At 42.4% G+C, this 19,416-nt stretch overlaps 1 protein-coding gene across 1 annotated transcript in view; it reads right to left on the reverse strand.

Moving 5' to 3' along the window:
• WDR11 (WD repeat domain 11) overlaps positions 1-19,416 on the reverse strand; it is a 158,566-nt gene that overhangs the window by 59,662 nt on the left and 79,488 nt on the right. Inside the window, exons 12-16 of the mRNA XM_068258016.1 lie at positions 14,355-14,461; positions 10,726-10,801; positions 10,431-10,539; positions 7,381-7,505; positions 3,659-3,806 (exon numbers count right to left, since the gene is read on the reverse strand). Coding sequence (XP_068114117.1) covers positions 3,659-3,806; positions 7,381-7,505; positions 10,431-10,539; positions 10,726-10,801; positions 14,355-14,461 — 565 coding nt within the window. The remainder of the gene's footprint in view (positions 1-3,658; positions 3,807-7,380; positions 7,506-10,430; positions 10,540-10,725; positions 10,802-14,354; positions 14,462-19,416) is intronic.

Genomic DNA, 19,416 nt, shown 5'->3' on the forward strand with positions numbered 1-19,416 from the left:
GAGCTTTTCAAATCACAAAGTGCTCAGAAAAGCGCTCTTAGTGGGTTCCAGGCCTAAAGCCAGTAGAAATGATCTCTGGTCTTCCAGAATGCTCTGGTGGGGAGATTTCCAAATACAATGCCTGGGCTAAGCCTCACTGGGAGGCCAGGTCTACATACCAATATACAGCAATATACTGCAATAGCAAGTCTTTCTGATGCTGAAACCAGAATATTGAGCATAAAAAAGTGTGTATTCTTAATGATGTACTGCATTCTACTAATATGTTGTTACAGTTTTTTCTTTAAATTTAAAGTTCATCAAAAAATTGTTCATTGTGCATAAAGCTTTGCTTGTTGAATAAACACAATCCAAGTTTCAATTGATGACTGATTATAGAACACAAATCAAACCTTAGAGGCCTTGATTTAATCTCCAGCATTCCCATAAGCCCTATTATATTGAACATACACACTTTGCTAATGTGCTGCTGACCTAACATCGATCATTACCACAATATACAGCAGCAAGTATGGCATTAATATACCTAACCAACAATATATGATTCACGAGGCTCTTAAGAAGAGATTACCAGCACAAGGCAATCTCACCCACAACTACATTAAGAAAAAATAAGTACCAGCCGCATTATATATATAGCAAAGAGCAATAATGAGCATTACTGTGAAGAATATCTCTGGACCTGAGAGACCACTGAAGTAGTGACACATTCTGCACATAAGGTAATCAGAGGCTTGTTACAAGACCATCAAAATCATAACATGGTTTACATGCTAAAACACACACATAAACCCAGCACAGCGTAACAGAGCTGATAAATCAAGACAGGTGTATAGAAAACTGCAGTGAAAGTAGGGATGTTGCTCAATGCAAACAATCAGGTTATGGCTATCACAGTGACTATGTAGTGGGTGAAGAGCTCCCTGTCTGGCAGTAAGGCTGGATGGTACACTGTTTTAGCACCTCGAAAGTAAGGGTTTCTCTCGCGGGGATGAGGTGTATCCAGCATATGTCCATAGTTTAAGGCTCGGGTCACTCTACTAGGGTTGAATCTGTATTGTACAGATATGCTACATGTGGACCAACCCATAGACAACGGTTGCCAGCTTTGAACCATCCAGTTTTAGCCTGCTGTATTTCCATTAGAATGCAGGACAGCTGACCTAGTGTAAAACTCGCATAATTTACAGTGGGAAAATCCAAAAGCAGAAACACTAGTACTAGGGCACACACAGAGTAGGTTACCCACACATATTAGGAATAAGTGCCACACACACACACACACTTTTATACATAACAATTTATAGGGCGAAGCCAAACCTCCCAAGGACAACCACAGTGTCAGACATGCAAGAATGGGATTGGGAACAGTTTGTTAATGATTAGTACTATTCATAGCATCTATTGAAGTGATTATTACCAGCACAGGACCAATAATGAGCTAATACTGCAGTTGAGAGAGGGTCCCTCAGGGCCCCTCTGGACCAAGGGCTCCGTTACAGTCACAACCTCTGCACCCCCTATTGGTAAGCCAGTCCTGAACTATTAAAGGTACTGACTATTTTGAACTTCACCAAAATGGACGCTTTGTGTTTTCCATGCCCTAGTTATCATTTGCTAGGCTGCAACCAGAATAAGATGGTTTCCAGAAAGTGTATATGAAAATGCAACAATGCAGTCCAAGGATCTTGTGCAATATCTTTATTGAACAGATGTCGCATCAGTCAGTTCTGAGACCAAAATCTTGACAGCATTGGGCATGACCAAAAAGTGTGGAGCAGGTCTCCCTTGGTATTGCAGCCATGGAAACCATAGAGTATACACCCCACTGTCAGCAATGTTGGGGGGCACACTTGCACTGCTGATACATTTTTGCCTAAGATGATAACAAAAGACCATTTGGGGTGGCAGTTTTGCAACAACCACTTTACACATCATTAAAGTGTGACCATAGCTCATTTGCTGCTCCACAAAGATCTGACCTGCAGTTTAGACCGGTACTGTCTGCACATTACAGGAGTTTTAAATGCCATTTTATCTAAAATCTGAACTGCAGAGACCCACACCTGAATTAAGCTATGTACACATATTAATGTCATCCGGAACAATGATTTGCGATCACTTTGAGCGACAGATAGGAATGATCACTGTACAGATTTGCTACTTGGAGTCAGGTACTTTGGTACATGGGGAGAGGGTAAGGGGGGGGGGGGGCGGGGGGAAGATGACCGGAAGGAGCCCTGATGTGGGGACAATAAAAAAAAAAAAAAAAAAAAAAAAAAGATTACGCTGGACATAAAGAGGAAAGTTAAGCCAATCAGTAGCCGATGCCCCATTTCCCATGTGGAATTTTACCTTTTCTTAAATATTGTGATGAAACCCCTCCCACTGTGTAATGTTAGGGCCAAGGCCCTGACAGTTTCCTGTAATTGTAGCTTGCTTGGTTGTGGGAAATGGCAGCAGTTTTCAACTGCCAATCAAGCAGTATGTCCCTCTCTGGATGTGTTTATTGAGATAATGGCAGTTGGTGCTTTCCAGTTTTTTGTTCTTGTCTGCCAACATTAAAGGAGCACTATGGCGAAAAATTTTAAAATTTAAAATATGTGCAAACAATGACAAAATAAGAAGTATGCTTTTTCCAGAGTAAAATGAGCCATAAATTACTTTTCTCCTATGCTGCTGTCACTTACAGTAGATAGTAGAAATATGACAGAAGCGACAGATTTTGGACTAGTCCATCTCTTCAAGGCTTTTATTCTTTATAAAGATATTCCCTAAAAAGGATTTAAACAATGATGCTGGCCAGCTTCCCTGCTCGTTACACAGCTTTTTGGCAGTTGGACAGAGCAACTGCCATTTACTAAGTGCTTTTAAAAAAAAAATCCCTAAGAATCCCCTATGAAGAGTTGGACTAGTCCAAAACCTGTCGCTTCTGTCATATTTCTACTACCTACTTAAAGTGACAGCAACATAGGAGAAAAGCAATTTATGGCTTGTTTTACTCTGGAAAAAAACGTATTTCTTATTTGTCTATGTTTGCACATATTTTAAATTTTAAAATTTTTCGCCCCTTTAAAGAATACCCGAGATGGTGGCAAAGCAAAAATGTATACATACCTGGGGCTTCCCTCTGGACTGATCACTCCCTCTCCATCCTCCCCTGCTTCCTTGTTCGTCCGCAATTCCTCCTGGTAACTTTGGGAATTGCGGCTTACTGCTCATGTGTGGCCCAGCTGCCTGTCACCGGGAGTGTTCTGCGCCTGCGCTGACTGGAAAAAAGTTACCGGGAGGATTGCGGACGAACGAGGAAGCGGTGGAGGAGCAATCAGGCCAAAGAAAGCTAGAAAGCGGCTAGAGGAAGCACTAGGTATGTATAAATCTTTGCTTTGCCACCATCTCAGGTACACTTTAAAGATAACATGCAGGCTCACAGTGAACCAATCAACATGAACAAATTACAATCATGAACAACCTTCTATTTTTTAACTTCTCACTTTGAAATGTATGGATTTTTTTTATTTCACCCAACTATCATCTTTCAGAGTTCCTCTTTAAGCAGCAGTGAACAGACCACAGACCTGCAGAGAGAATGATCTCTGGCAATAATTCAGAGTTGTTAGACGACATTCTCCCCTCCCATGCCCATAGGCTTACTCACATCTGGCGGGATCCTGGCGCTGTCTTTCACGCTGTTCCCTTCCACAGTGAGGTGATAAACCTGTCCATCTGTGTCTGTGAACACAAAGTGCTCCCGTGCAGAGATGTTCTGGCTCAGTTCCGACTTGCTCTCCGCCTCCTGTAACAGACTAATGCAGCAAGTAAATGCACAGAGCTGCTGGCACCAGGTACCTCATAATACACTTCACCACTATCTTCACTAATGGCCTCATTAGCGAGCCATTAATGCGCAGCCAGTGGCTCTAAATTGAAGAATTGAAACTGCAGCAAATGAGCAGCTCTTGTGATCAGATGGATACATCTCACTCTCTATACACAAGAGAAGAGACCCAGGGAAGGATAAAGGTGGCAGAATTAAAAAGTGTGGAGTTGTTGGGGGAGGCAGGCGAAGCATAATGCTCATAGCTTCATTTTCCCTTCTACTTCATCCAGCAGCAAAAGATGGGCTGTGATATATTTAACCATTTACTTATGTTTTATATACATTTATATCCTATATAAGTAAGATATGCAGGCTTTTTATAGCAGTGTAAAGATCAGTGAACAGGAGCAGCAGTACAGCACTGTTTATATTCAGCATAAGTGGTTTCCATTAATGTGTTCAAATGAATAATGGCGTTATCAATTTTCAAATCCACTACACCATGGAGAAGAATGTAGCCTCACTAATCTGCCTACAAGCAGTAAAGAAACTAATTGGACAATGATCATGCAGTTTACATAAAGCAAATATGTAAAGGCGACTTTGAGAAAGTTCAGCACTTGAGCTGGGAAGTTTAGCACAGAGTATTGGTGTAAAGTAAAAAAACAAATGCATACCAATAGCATCAAGTTCTAATGGTCCGGGCACATTGTTAGCAAGAAGTCTTACTGGAGCCCCAGATCAGCCAGGTTCTTGAGTGTAGATCCGATTTGCAGAAAAAGGCCTCATTATTTTCTATATTTGGAACCCGGGTGAATTGGGGCTCTGCTGAGACTTATTGCTCACAGAATGTGCCTTGACTATTATAACTTAATGCCTTTAGGTATGCATCAGTATTTGATGCACTTTATGAGTAAACTAGACATCCATGCCCTTACTGAATTCACTTTTTCTCCTAAGTGATATTTTCACACCTTATCAATAAAATGCCTTTTAAGCCATCAGCAAGCAAGAAAATAATTCTAACTTTTTCACCTACATTTTGGTACCTTTTTTTTTTTTTTTTTAAAGGGACCCTGAACAGAAGGAATAATTGGAATCTGGACCTACAAGGGGCTTCCTCCAGCCCCCCATAGCCCGCAAGGTCCCTAGGCATCCTCTGGGTCCCCTCTGTGGTCCAGCTGTCGGCTCAGTTAACGTCGAAGAATTCGGCTGGAGTCATGCATGCATGGCACCCGGCATGTGTGGAAAGAATTAATGAAGGTTTTTATAATTTATTATATGTATATTCTTTATATTCCCATGTGACTATAACAATCACATGAATGTGATCAGACGAATGTGCTAGAGTGACACTTTAACATTATGAGTATAAGTACTGTTGTAATAATTATTAACATTTAAGAGCTCGGTTACTGTGTATAGTTCTTTATACCTTTGCAGTGGAATTCAAGTCTGGAGAGACAAGAGTTAACCAGTTTGAACCAGACTCTGGAGGCAGGGATATCCTTGGGGTCACTTTGAAAGAAACAAAACTACTTCTGACGTCAGTTCAAAGAATCACTAAAGTGAAAGTTAATTTTACAGGAAGTCTCTTGAAGGACACAGGTGATCCCACCCAGCGATGAGGTCCAAGCCATCTTTTGCATAATGCTGATTGGACTCATAGAAGGATAGACTGCCTGGAGGGAGGAATATGTTAGCATATTAACTGGGGTATAAAAGATGGAATGGAAAAAGGAATTGGACTTTTTCTGGCTGGTAAAGTTTGCAGACAGTCTGTTTTAATATGCTGGCACATGAAAAAGTCCTCAGCTGAGTAAATAAAAGATTCTACTGTCATTGGCTGCATGGAGAATGTCTCATTGTGTGATTATTTCTTTTAACACGTCCCCACGCCGGTTGCCGTAAGCAGCCTGTGTTCAGTCTTTCAAGAACCACACGTGCAGGACCCTTATGGCAACCAGCGCGGTGACGCCCCCACATGCGCGACTTCAGCCAAACTCACCAAATTAACAGAGCTGCTAGCGGGAGACGGAGGGGACCCAGAGGATGCCGAGGGACTATGCAGGCTACGGAGGGCTGGAGGAAGCCCCAGGTAAGTCCAGATTATTTCTTCTGTTCAAAGGCCCTTTAATTGCACAATGCTGAAAAGTTAATTTACAACAGAAAATAAAAAAATTATCTCCAAGGTGAAAACATAAGCGAAAAAGTGAATTGAATATGGGCCCCAGAAGGTTGGGAAGGATGGCGATGTTGCTTTTTTGTGAGGTGTGAGGTCACTGGTTTCCGGTCGGTGGGACCTTCCTGGAACTTTAAGGCTTTAATATGAAAACTGTTGGTCTTGGGGACAAAAACAAATATTTGTATAAGAAAAAAACAACAATCTTTTAGCCTATCACATTGTTAGTGGGTGCGTTTATAGATTGTGGCAGATGTGGTCTGTTTTGTTTCTTGTCTGCCAGTAGTAAAGATGATGACACAACGGCTGACAACGGATCACACAACATGAACAAATTACTGTACACAGAGAGTATCAATGAATTTCTTAATCTAGCTTCTATTTTCTAACTTCTCACGTTGCAATTTATGGATTTATTTATTTTTACACTACTGCTATTTTTGAGTAAAGTTTGTCACCATATGGCTTGGAGTTATTACATACCTTAGGAGTACTGGCCCTTTAAATGCCATTGCCAAACAGTTGCATGCTGGGGGGGGGGTCTTTTTTATCTATAATATATTCCTCCTCTTCCCTTTATTTCCCCCTCCTAAGGACATAAGACAATGCACTTTCTAGTATAGACCTCAGTGGGAGAGTCTGAAGACTCTGGGAGGAGGGCGGGTAACAAATACACAATTAGCAAGAGGAGAAAAAAAAAAAATGAAGGAAATTATGTCAGAAGGTCAAAGGTAACCAAGATGGAAACTGTCTAGAATAAGATGCTCTGTTTTTCCTTTATAGAATTCACAGGAATCATAACGTGGACAGTGCAATACATATGTTATGTGATTAGAACTAGTATTTATCTACTTATATGTGTTTTCTTATTTCTAGGTTAGCATGGGTGTCGCTTATTCTTAACACAAAATGTACGGTAAATTGGTAAAGCATGCCCACAAATCGCAAATCAATTTCATTGGTCAACCGCACCAAACCTCTGAAAGCTGATGTGGGACTGGTTGCTTTTTACATTACGGTCATCACCATGTGAGACACATTTACAAAACTGTTGTAAGGAACTTTGGAGCAAAACTGTAGGCAAATCTGGGGAACTGTTACAGTTTTACACCGGCAGCTGTTTCAATGTTCCCTGCCTTGATTTTGGTAAATGTGCCCTTGTGTCTCTTGAAGGAGACATTAGTCTTGTTTGTGCCGTATCTGAGAACTGATTGTTTAACTTCATTAAAATTAATGATATTTTGCAGCATTTATTTATTGCAGCATTTGTTTTAGCGCTGTGCTCTTCGGTCTCTTATTTCCCCACATGCTCAGCAGAACAGTGAGATGACAACTTCTGAATTATTACTAGGCTGCTAAAGCCTGGCAGATGCCTCACCTGATGACTGAAGACTCGACGCTGTTTGGATCACTGTCAGAGGAGACAGTCTGACGTGCCATCGCCTCACGGGCTGCCATCTGCTTCTTGCGAAGACTCTTCAGATTGTGAGAGGGGGACCATTCCTGAGAGAGGCAGAAATGATCCAGCACTGTTACTCCATGGAGGGTCCAGACATTCTGCATTATTGGCATGGCACACACTCATTTACCAGCTGTATTAAATCTACCAGAACATAAATCTACAGTATAGTTTGTTTTTTGCAAGTGGCTGCCTGACTAAAGGCCGGCACACCATGCAATTTGTACTTCAGATCAGATTTCTGATTGAGAAAAAAAAAAAGTGGTTAATTCTAGACCCAAAGCTCTCCCTCTTGATTAGAAGCAGATCAGACATCAGGGGTATAAATAGAGGTGCCCAGAGCAGTTTTGGGGCCCCAACTACTAACCTTCCCTTGCTCCAGTACAGGGGACTATACTTGAGATCAGGTGTTTTATGACTACCTTGTTATGGGGCCATCGGTAGGGCGCCTGTGCACACACACGATCACGCAGGGCAGCCAGGCAAATGCACAGACATGACTCTCGCATCTCTGCAGCTATAGCTGCAACAGCCGCGTACGCGAGAGTCACGTCTGTGCAGCTGAAATGGTTAAAAAGGGATTGTCAGTCACAAAATCCAATTACAGTTACCCACTGCTCGGTGTTTATTATGAAGCCTGGAACCTTACCCTGCATTGCAAGCCTTCCAATCTATTCAGAAAGGTTTCAGCTGTACTAAATATCTCAGTTAGACTGGCTCTATTTGGTATATTGCTGATAAGGAAGCTTGTCATCTCCCCTCCCACACTCCTGCTCCTCACTGATTAGCTGAGTGCAGTTCAGTGTGAAGCCTAGATACAATTTATGCCAATGCTCTCATGTGTTTAGAAAAGCAAGGTTGCTATAACAGTGCAGATTCTAGGAGGGGGAAAAAAAAAATAATAATAATTTTTATATATATATATATATATATATATATATATATATATATATATATATATATATATATATATATATATATATACATACACACAAATAAATATATATAATATATATATATATATTATATATTTTGTGACAAAGTGGATAGAAAATATTTATTCACTTTGTCTGGAATGGTGGTAGAATGGTGGTATGTCGCACCCAGGATCCGACGCTACATGCAGTAGCAGCTCCACAGTTTGTGTGGCTTGGTTATGTGAATAGCTAGGTCTCACTATCGGGCTGGAACTGACCAGAAGCAGGGAGCGTGGGAGCTTCTGGTCATCCTATCCTGGGTGGAATTGCACTCCAGGTTTTACCTCAACTGGTCAGCTTCACAGCTGACACATAAAAAGGTGATCACTTCCTGGTTGAGAGTGAGTGTGTGTGAGCAGCATGGCTGCTAGTCAGAGACTCTGACAAAACTGCTGGTGTTTATCCAGGATTGTATTACTCAAAGGCTGCCACCTTTTATATGACTTTGTCAGCGGTCCTTTCATTCATTTGCCTATAACTTTATTACTACTTATCACAACTAAACAATCTAGATCTTGTTTTTTGTGCCACCAATTAGGCTTTCTTTGGGGGGTACTTTTTGCTAAGAATTATTTTATTCTAATTGCATTTTAACCACTCTGCAACCGCCTAACACAGATGGGCAGTCACAGAGTGGCTCCCCCAGGACCGCCTAATGCCAATTGGCATCAAAAGCGGTGTCTGGAGATTAGCTGCGATTGAAGCTGGCAGGCTGCAGGGACACAAAGAAATGGCTTTTTTTCTTTTGTACAGTGCTGCGATCTAGTGCAGCGCTGTACTGGGGACAGCCCTTTCATTTGGCTGTCCCCTGGAGTGACTTGGAATCGGATCTCTCTCATAGGCAGTTATCTACGAGAGGTGATTTTAGTGCTGGATCTCTGAGGAAGGGAGGGACAGGGAAGAGAGGGAAATTAAAAAAAAATAAAAAATACTTTAAATTAATTAAAGAAAATAAAATATTACATCACAGCAGCAATCGGATGCCACCAACAGAAAGCTCTGTTGGTGGTAAGAAAAGGAGTCGAGATTCTTTTGTGTGCTAAGTTGTATGGCTGTGCAACTATTAAACCTGCAGAGTGCTGAATTGTAAAAAATGGCAGGGACACTAGGGGGGTGTAAGCCTGTGGTCCTCAAGAGGTTAACAGGAAAAATAAGAATGGGGGGAAAAAAATGGAAAAAAAAAATTATTTCTCAGTTTTCGGCCATTATAGTTTTAAAATAATTCATGCTACAGTAAGTAAAATCCACACATTTTATTTGCCCATTTACCCTGGTTATTGCAATGTTTAGAATTTTTCCCTAGTACAATGTATGGCGCCAATATTTTATTTGAAAATAAAAGGTGCAATTTTTCAGTTTTGAGTCCATCCCTAATTACAAGCCCCCTTTTTTTTTTTTTTTTTTTTTTTTTTTTTTTTTTTTTTTTTTTTACACAAAAATGTTTTGGGGTTAACTATTAGGGAGCGTGGGAGGTAAGGGGTTCATTTTAAATGTAAACAAAGACAAACAAAAAAAATTGTATTTTTACTATTTGGCCACAAGATGTCCTCGCACATTACTTCTTATTGCGTACCTATAGTACACTAAATAGGAATCAATGCATGTATGGCTTCCGCTGGATGTAAACAGATGACCGCGGCAACTCTGATGCCTGCACCCATTCATATGGGGACAGAGATTAATGAATGGGAATTGCGTTCCCATTCATTCACCTCCCGGCTAACGATTGGTGGCAGTAACGAGCGCAGGGGTGCATGGAGGGGGAGAGCGGGAGTGCACAGCGGGGAGGGACGTAGTAGCTACATCCCTGCAAGGAGATCAGGAATTTTGCAGGGACGTAGTTACTCGTCCTGGGAGAGGGAAGTGGTTAATGAAGATCACATATCTGTAGGCTGAAAATAATCTTTATGTATGCTGTCTGAGCAAGCAAATATATTTATATGAAACATCTTATGTAAGCATTAGTTATTAGCATGTGCCCCTTAGACATACCAAAGCTGTTACAGTAGGGAAGGCCTTTGACATCTCTCGTAGCAGAGTGCAAGTCCTGATATCCCAAAGTTCCATGGGCTTCTCTTTAAACACCACAACAAGATACTGCCTGCAATAAACATGAGCAGGTGTTGGACCATGACAGTGAAGCATAGTTCTCAGTGTCCTCTGCTGTACAGAGACTATTAGCAATGCAATTATAGGAGATGAATGTTAGCCAGACAGGTGAACTAGACATCTGCTGTATGCTACTTAAACAGTGTACTCTGAACACTTATAATAGAATGGGACTTACTTTAAATGTGACACTCTAATCATATCGATGGGAGGTTCATCATTGCCCCTCTCGCCTCTAAAGGCCATACTTCTGCCTAGAATCAAGAAGAGAAAAAAAGTGAATACTGTACACGGATAAGGTGATGAGGCCCTCTTCACAGTGGTCAGTTACATTGCAGAATAATTCTGCATGTCAGCTCACTGCCCATACATTTCTAGGGGCCTACTGCATTGTAACTGATTACGTTATTCTAACTTGCTGCATACAGGCTTTGTATTAAAGTCTATGTGTAATCTCCATTGCAGTTCACAGTCATAACGCATAACATGTGCATTATGCAACTACCACTGAGAACCTAGCCTAAATTGTACACCTGTGTATTTTACAATCCGGCCAGTACTTTGACTTTGGCTCACCTAGAGTATCTAACCCCCCCCCCCCCCCCCCCCCTTATCTTCTCTTGCAGGTTGCTCTGGTGAAGAAGAGTCTGTATCCCTAATGGGCAATATAATTTGCTGCAAAGGACTCCACGTTTGCAATCTTCCCAGTACAGCCAATTTCACTTATAGGACAACTGTAGTGAATAGGTATGTGGAGGCTGCCGTATTTATTACGTTCTAAACAATACCAGTTGCCTGGCAGCCCTGCTAATCTGTTTGGCTGCAGAAGTGTCTGAATCACACCAGAACAAAGCATGCAGCTAATCTTATCAGATCTGACAATAATGTCAAACGCCTGATCTGCATACTTGTTCAGGGTCTATGGCTAAAAGAATTAGAGACAGAGGATCAGCAGGACAGGCAGGCAACTGGTATGGTTTAAAAGGAAATATGGCAGCCTCCACCTACCTCTCACTACAGTTGTCCTTCACAATTTTGTGATTACGATTATACGCAATTACGATTTTGAAACGGATTTCACGTAATCCAGGCAAACTTTCAGAGGGTCCTGGCGCTGGATCCCAGGCTTGCCTTAAAATGTAGAACGTGCCTGCAGAACTTTCTATATAGTATAGTGATCTGAAAACCTGGCTCTCCAGCTGTTAAGGATCTACAAGTCCCACAATGCATTGCAGGAGTCTGACAGTCATGATTTATAAAGGCAAATGCATTGTGGGACTTGTAGTTCCTTAACAGCTGGGGAGCCAAGTTTGCAGATCACTGGTATAGTGCACAGCAGTTTTACCGAGTTTAAAACATTTTTTCTTCAAATTTTTAATCAATTTTCTCAAAAATGTCTTTGATTTTATTAGGTTTACTACTTGTTCCCACAGAATCAAATTTTGCCTTTTTGGGCTGTTCACATGTCAGGTGTTTGCAAGTGGGGAACTACCTGTACTTTTACATTTACAGTAATCAACATGATTGCTTTCAGTTTACCTTGTTCAATTTTGGCTTTACTTTGGCTTTAAAGGGAACCGAAACAGAGGGATATGGAGGTTTCCTTTTAAACCATACCAGTTGCTTGGCAGTCCTGCTGATCTCTCTGCCTGCAGTAGTGTCTGGATCACACACCTGAAACAAGCATGCAGCTAATCCAGTCTGACTTCAGTCAGAGCACCTGATCTGCATGCTTGTTCAGGGGCTGTAGCTAAAAGTATTAGAGACACAGAATCTGCATGAGAGTCAGGCGTATTATTTTAAAAGGAAAAATCCATATCCTTAGTTTAGGTTCCCTTTAAGGAAGCAAAGCTATTCAGACAACTGCAGGAAAATACATACTTATTTTCCAGCAACAGATGAGAACATTTTAGCTCAAACAGAAAAGCAGACAGACTTGGGGGAGGAATAATGGCAGGTGGACCCGCTGAAGCGAATGAGGACTTCACTACTGATATTTTAGGGCACTGCAGTTTACAGTCATTTTAGCATAACACAATGCTAAGCAGAGCCTATGTGCATTGGGCTACCGGATTTACTGTCACTCCAGCCAAAGTGCTTGGAGGGCTCTACAGTACACAAGAGATGCCAGATTTGCGTTTATGTGCTGGTGCCCTCCCGGGCAGGGTAAACCTCCAACACGCAACATTCCACATTCTGAAATAAAAGCTCTTCATGCCATAAATTCAAACACTGGACCCAACAACAGGCCAGATAAATGTTAAATACTGCAAAGTCATAAAAACGTTTTATTACCGCCTAACAAGTACTTAACCCAGCTGCACCAGAACAGTTACTTAAATGTAAAAGCCTGGGGAGCGCAGAGGCTACTTGAACATTCTGGGAATGGTGCAGTGTGAAACTAGCAGTCTCATATCACCTCTCTGTTCAATAATTCAGATTGTGAAAGCAGAGTCTACTGCCAAGCACGGCGAGAAACTAGAGGACTTCAAATGAGCAGAACAGAATGGCTTAGTTAGGTGTGTGGTCACAGGGCCCTAGAAGACATGCCTCTGTTACTTAGTAATTAGGTTCGGCTACTAGTGCTGCCTTAAAGCAGCAGGATCAGACATACTATGCCAGGAAAAAAAAAACACATATGTAGATAAATGCTTGATCTACTTACATAACCCATGTATTGTACTGTCCACATTTCGATGTCAGTGAATTTTATATAGTAAATGAAGAGAATTCCAAGCAGTTTCTGTTTTTCATTCCCCCTTCTGAAGCCAAATCCTGATGTCATTTCCTCCCTTACTTTTCTCCTGCATCCTGCAGTGTCATCTCTGGCTTGCTTTCTAAACACCTGTGAGCACAGCATCTGGTTTCAGCTCAGCAGCTTCACACTGAAGTGCCCTCAGCCAATCAGTGAGGAGCAGGAATGTGTAAAGGGAGATGACAAGCTTTCTCCTCAGTGATCAGAATAATTTATTTCGCTAAGTAGAAACTGGGTGTTGTACCCGGAATTAGTTTTGGCTCATAAAGGGTCTGGAAGGATGGGGAATAATGTCTGAAAGCCAAGAGCTGAGGCTGCCATACTACAGCACCACAAGCCGCACCTGGCAATCATCTGTCATCCCTAAGACGACCTCAGTGGTGGTGGTTGGTTTGGGGGTGTGTGTCACAGTTTTTAACTTAGTGATCAAGGTGAGAAATTTGGGGAAAGTGGGAGGAGCATAAAACAGCCAATCCAATTTCAGCAGTTCATTTTCAATGACAAAATGTCGACTGCAGCCATTCTTACACTGTTAAGGGCAGGGTTCTCAACGTTGGCACACTTGGTCACCAGGTGACTGGGATTCATAATCAGGAAAGTGGGTGGAACCTACAACAGCCAACCAAAATTCACCTATTGACTTTTACACACTTAATGGCAGAGGCCTCAAACCTGCTACAGTTGGTCATTGGGTGACTGGGGTTCAGATTCAGAAATCGGGGAGGACCCACAGACAATCAGAGTGTTTTCATTTCAATGGCGAATTTTAAATTATTAAATTAACTAATTATTAAATACATTATCCAGGCCAAGGGCCCCAAATCTCAAAAACTTGGTCTTTGACTGTGTCGAGGTTAGAAAAAGGGGGCGGAGCCAACAGCAAATAAATAAAGAATTGGGCAACGCTGGGTCATCAGCTGGTTAACATATACACTAATGGACAGTAATTTAGATCTCTGCAATACAAGAAGCTCCAATAGGATACATCGGCTATTGGTTTAACACGTGAAGACATCAGTCTACCAAGACCGGTGGTGGCTGCACAGACTCACCTGTAAGAAGATCTACCAGCTGCAGCTCATTTCTCACTAAGCCCACGTTGTTTGGGGTTGAAGTAGCAAAAGACAAGAAACTTGTCAGACTGGTCCATTCAATGCCTCTGCAACAAAAGCAAGATTTATATTGTATTTATATAGCACTGACATCTTCCATTACAGAGTATATAGCCTTGGCACACTATAGTCTTGTGCATATTGTCCCTAGTATATAGTCTTGTGCATATTGTCACTGTTTATAAACAGTGTTTTCTTGTCAGTCTAATCCCTGCCATATTCATATGTCCATCACAGTCCAAGTCCACTTTAGGGGGAAGTAGAGTGTGTAGTACCTTCTAAAGATGACCAAAAATGAGAAAGGCTCACCAGGAGCCCCTGATAATGTAGCACGTTGAGCCTTTGGGACACATCAACAGTATGTGCAGAATACTCACAAGAATAGGTTGCAAGACCAGCAACCACAAATCGTTAGTGGTAGGTTTGCGAAGTTGCGAGAAGAAACCAGCCAGTGAACTTTTATGTAGGTTTGTGGGGATGGGAGGGGGAAACCAAAGTGTTCAGTGGAAAAAAAAGCAAACACATGGAGACCATACTAACTCCATGCAGATAGTTTACTGGTCTACATTCAAACCAGGAACCCAGCAATGTGACCATATTATGCACTATGCTACTGTGCCACTTCTATCTGCTCATAATAGAGAATTAAAACTATTTGTTTTCCTACTGTGTACATTTAAGAGGGAAATCTCTGCTAATATACACTTCAATATTGTGTGAGGCAAGGTGACACATGATAACAGGGAGATATTGTAGACATTCACTTTTTTTTCCAAACCTCGAGCTGTGATCACGGTGATTGGCTCACAGTGATCATGGGGTCACGAACCAATTAAATCAGCTCCTGACCAGCGCATGGAGCTTTGCAGTCATTATGACGTTTGTGTGGCGAGAATGATTGAATCAACACCCTAGCAAGAATAGCAGTACATAAACAGGTTGTAGATTTCAATCACTGGAAGAGGTTAGATAAATATATTTAGCAAGTTAAAGTGGACCTGAATTCAGAACGCCTCTCTGCTCTAAAAGATAAACAGCAGAATAACCTTTACAAAAAACATGTCTTTGTTACAGCTCATACAAATCCAAAAATAAATCTGCAGAGTTTCTACTTCCTGATTCATGGAAGCAGACATATTGTTTACAGCCTGTGCTTTTACATGGAGTTATCTTTTTATCAGTCATGTGACACAGGGGAAGATCAAATTACAACTTGAGATAAGACACACATGAGGGGGAATTAGACAGCCTAAACACTTTGAATACACACAGGGTGCATTTCTCTAAGTTTTCCTTCTTTCCTAGGCAAGAGTTTGGGTCCACTTTAAAGAGAATCTGTATTGTTAAAATCGCACAAAAGTAAACATACCAGTGCGTTAGGGGACATCTATTACCCTCTGTCACAATTTCGCTGCTCCCCGCCGCATTAAAAGTGGTTAAAAACAGTTTTAAAAAGTTTGTTTATAAACAAACAAAATGGCCACCAAAACAGGAAGTAGGTTGATGTACAGTATGTCCACACATAGAAAATACATCCATACACAAGCAGGCTGTATACACCCTTCCTTTTTAATCTCAAGAGATCATTTGTGTGTTTCTTTCCCCCTGCAGCTATCTTCCACTGAAGTGTCAGGCTGTGTCTTCCTGCAGAGTGCAGACAGCTCTGCCTGTATGTAATTCCACAGTATGTGAAAGCCCAGCCAGCTCAGAGGAGGATTTATCCAGCTTGTAAAAGATAATAGAGCAGAGAGAAGCTGCACTAATCTAAATAACACACAGGCAGTGTGCAGAGAGGGGCCTGGAGGGGGGAGATGCATCACAGAACCACAACACTGAAGAACTTGGCAGCCTTCCAGACACAGGCTGACAAGTCTGACAAGAGAGAGATAAGTTGATTTATTACAGAGATGGTGATAGTAGAACGTGCTGAAGTAAGCCAGAACACATTAGAATAGCTTTTGGAACTTGTAGGATGGAAGAAAACCGGATGAAATTTTTGTTACGAGTCTCTTTAATATTTTCATGATTTTCTATTTACTGTGACTACAGCCCCTTAACCTGCATCCCCCATAAAATATAGCATTGGACCACAAATCTAAACCCTCTCATACAAGCCTATCGGGGGTGTCCCATCATAACAAAATGATGGGACTTTACACTCACCTAAAGTATTATTAGGAACACCATACTAATACGGTGTTTGAACCCCTTTCGCCTTCAGAGCTGCCTTAAATGTACGTGGCATTGATTCGACAAGGTGTTGAAAGCATTCTTTAGAAATGTTGGCCCATATTGATAGGATAACTAATGGTGTAATGGATTGCGGAGACACCGCTGCACGGTCTGGCAGCGGGGCGGCTGTCTCCGCGTTCAGCCCGGCAGTTTCCGCACAGCAGCATGCGTCTGGTGTGTCTGAGCCTAGTAGTGCACACAGATGGAGAGCTGCGCGCGCTAGGAGACAGGACCTTTATGCCAATAGGAGAGGGATCAGCTGATCAGGACTGTCAGCTGATTCCAGCGCAGTGAGTGATTGGCTAAGTGGGGCTGGGCGGCGCTGGGGAGCGCTGCACTATATATACACTTCTTGCCTGTCAGTTGCTGGTGGTCTGCTGTTGCGAATACTAACGTGTGAGTACTCAGACCAGTCAGATCCCACAGTGTGTTAGAATCAGGAGGACCTGGGAATTCACACTTAGGGCCCGTTTCCACTAGAGTGAATCCGCATGCGTTGTCTGCATGCGGATTCGCACAGCCAATACAAGTGGATGGCCCTGTTTCCACTTGTCAGTTTTTTCCAGCGTTTTTCTGTGCAGGATTTTTCTGCACGGTAGAGCCTGCAGAATTCGCCTGCGTGAGGAATGCAGGCGATTCGCAGGCTATGTATTTGATAGGGAAAACGCACATGCGTTTTTTGCCGTGAATTCGCATGAAAACTAATGTAAATTGAACCAGGCAGTGACATGGTTAAATTCGCATATACCCTGCCTATGCTAAATCGCATGCGAAATCGCGGCAAAAACGCACGTGGAATCGCATCCGCATGCGATTTCGTCAGCGGTGGAATCCCAGCGATTCGCACCGCACTAGTGGAAACGAGCCCTTAGCCAGATTACGTTGTGTCATTAATGTGTTATACTTTAGACCAGTTCCAGGGTGTTGTGACCAAGGACCTCACACCCAAGCTTAGGGATACTGTATCATTGCTGTGTTATCATTTAGGCCAGTTCCAGGGTGTTGTGACCAAGGACCACACACTCAAGTTTAGGAATACTAAACCAATACTGTGTTATACTCTAGACTAGTTCCAGGGTGTTGAGACCAAGGAACTCACACCTCAGTCTACTGATATGTTATGACCATTTGCTCTGTCGACCTTGCTCTTGTCTTCTGATTCGGTACCTCTGCATATCTGCCTACCTGTTGCCAGAACCTGCCTGTACCTGGTTACCGAATCTCTCTCTCTGCACCTAATCTGCTCGTGTGTTGCCGACCTGGCCTGCCCGACCACTCCAGCTGTCACTCTCCCAGAGTGATCAGTCGATCTGTACTAGCAGTAACACCATTCCATCAGGTGTCAGCTGCATACAGGACTCCCGCTCCTCAGAGAGTCCGGCCTGTTAGCAGCCAGTGGTCTCTCCCTCTGGCTGCTGTACAGTTTACCATCTGATCCCTGGTTACCAGGCCCTTGCTATCTAGGAGATAGTTTCTGCACTGCCCAGGGCCACCTGCCCCTCAGGTGGCTCTTGGCCGAGCCACTCATATCTCCTGCTCCTCGGCAGATAGCCTTCAGTTCATCCAGTACTTCACTCAGTTGGTGTCAAGAGGTTAGTCATACTTGTATTATTGGTGATTCTGCAGATCATCCATAATCAAGTATACATCTGTATTGTTGATGATTCTGCAGATAATCAACAATCAGATTCTCTCTGTGTGCTGACACCAATCGTTACAATAGCATCTTGCAGTTGATGGAGATTTGTGGAATGCACATCCAGGGCATGAAGCTCCCGTTCCATCACATCCCAAAGATGCTCTACTGGGTTGAGATCTGGTGACTGTGGGGGCCATTTTAGTACTGTGAACTCATTGTCATGTTCAAGAAACCAATTTGAAATGATTTGAGCTTTGCCACGTGGTGCATTATCCTGCTGATAGTAGCAGAGGATGGGTACATGGTGGTCATGAAGGCATGGACATGGTCAGAAACAATGCTCAGGTAGCACGTGGCATTTAAATGATGCCCAACTGGCACTAAGTGGCCTAAAGTGTGCCAAGAAAACATCCCCCACGCCATTACACCACCACCACCAGCCTGCACAGTGGAAACAAGGCATAATGGATCCATGTTCTCATTCTGTTTACGCCAAATTCTGACTCTATCGAGACTCATCAGACAAGGCAACATATTTCCAGTCTTCAACTGTCCAATTTTGGTGAGCTTGTGCAAATTGTAGCCTCTTTTTCCTATTTGTAGTGGAGATGAGTGGTACCCGGTGGGGTCTTCTGCTGTTGTAGCCTATCCGCCTCAAGGTTGTGCATGTTGTGGCTTCACAAATGCTTTGCTGCATACCTCAGTTGTATCGAGTGGTTATTTCTGTCAATGTTGCTCTTCTATCAGCTTGAATCAGTCGGCCCATTCTTCTCTGACCTCTAGCATCAACAAGGCATTTTCGGCCACAGGACTGCCGCATACCTGATGTTTTTCCCTTTTCACATCATTCTTTGTAAACCCTAAAAATGGTTTTGCTTGAAAATCCCAGTAACTGAGCAGATTGTGAAATACTCAGACCGGCCCGCTTGGCACTAACAACCATGTCACACTCAAAATTGCCTAAATCACCTTTCTTTCCAATTCTGACTTTCAGTTTGGAGTTCAGGAGATTGTCTTGACCAGGACCACACCCCTAAATGCATTGAAGCAACTGCCATGTGATTGGTTGCTTAGATGATTGCATTAATGAGAAATTGAACAGGTGTTCCTAATAATCCTTTAGGTGAGTGT

This window comes from Hyperolius riggenbachi, chromosome 10 (genome assembly GCF_040937935.1).
Source record: "Hyperolius riggenbachi isolate aHypRig1 chromosome 10, aHypRig1.pri, whole genome shotgun sequence".
Classification (NCBI taxonomy): Eukaryota; Metazoa; Chordata; class Amphibia; order Anura; family Hyperoliidae; genus Hyperolius; species Hyperolius riggenbachi.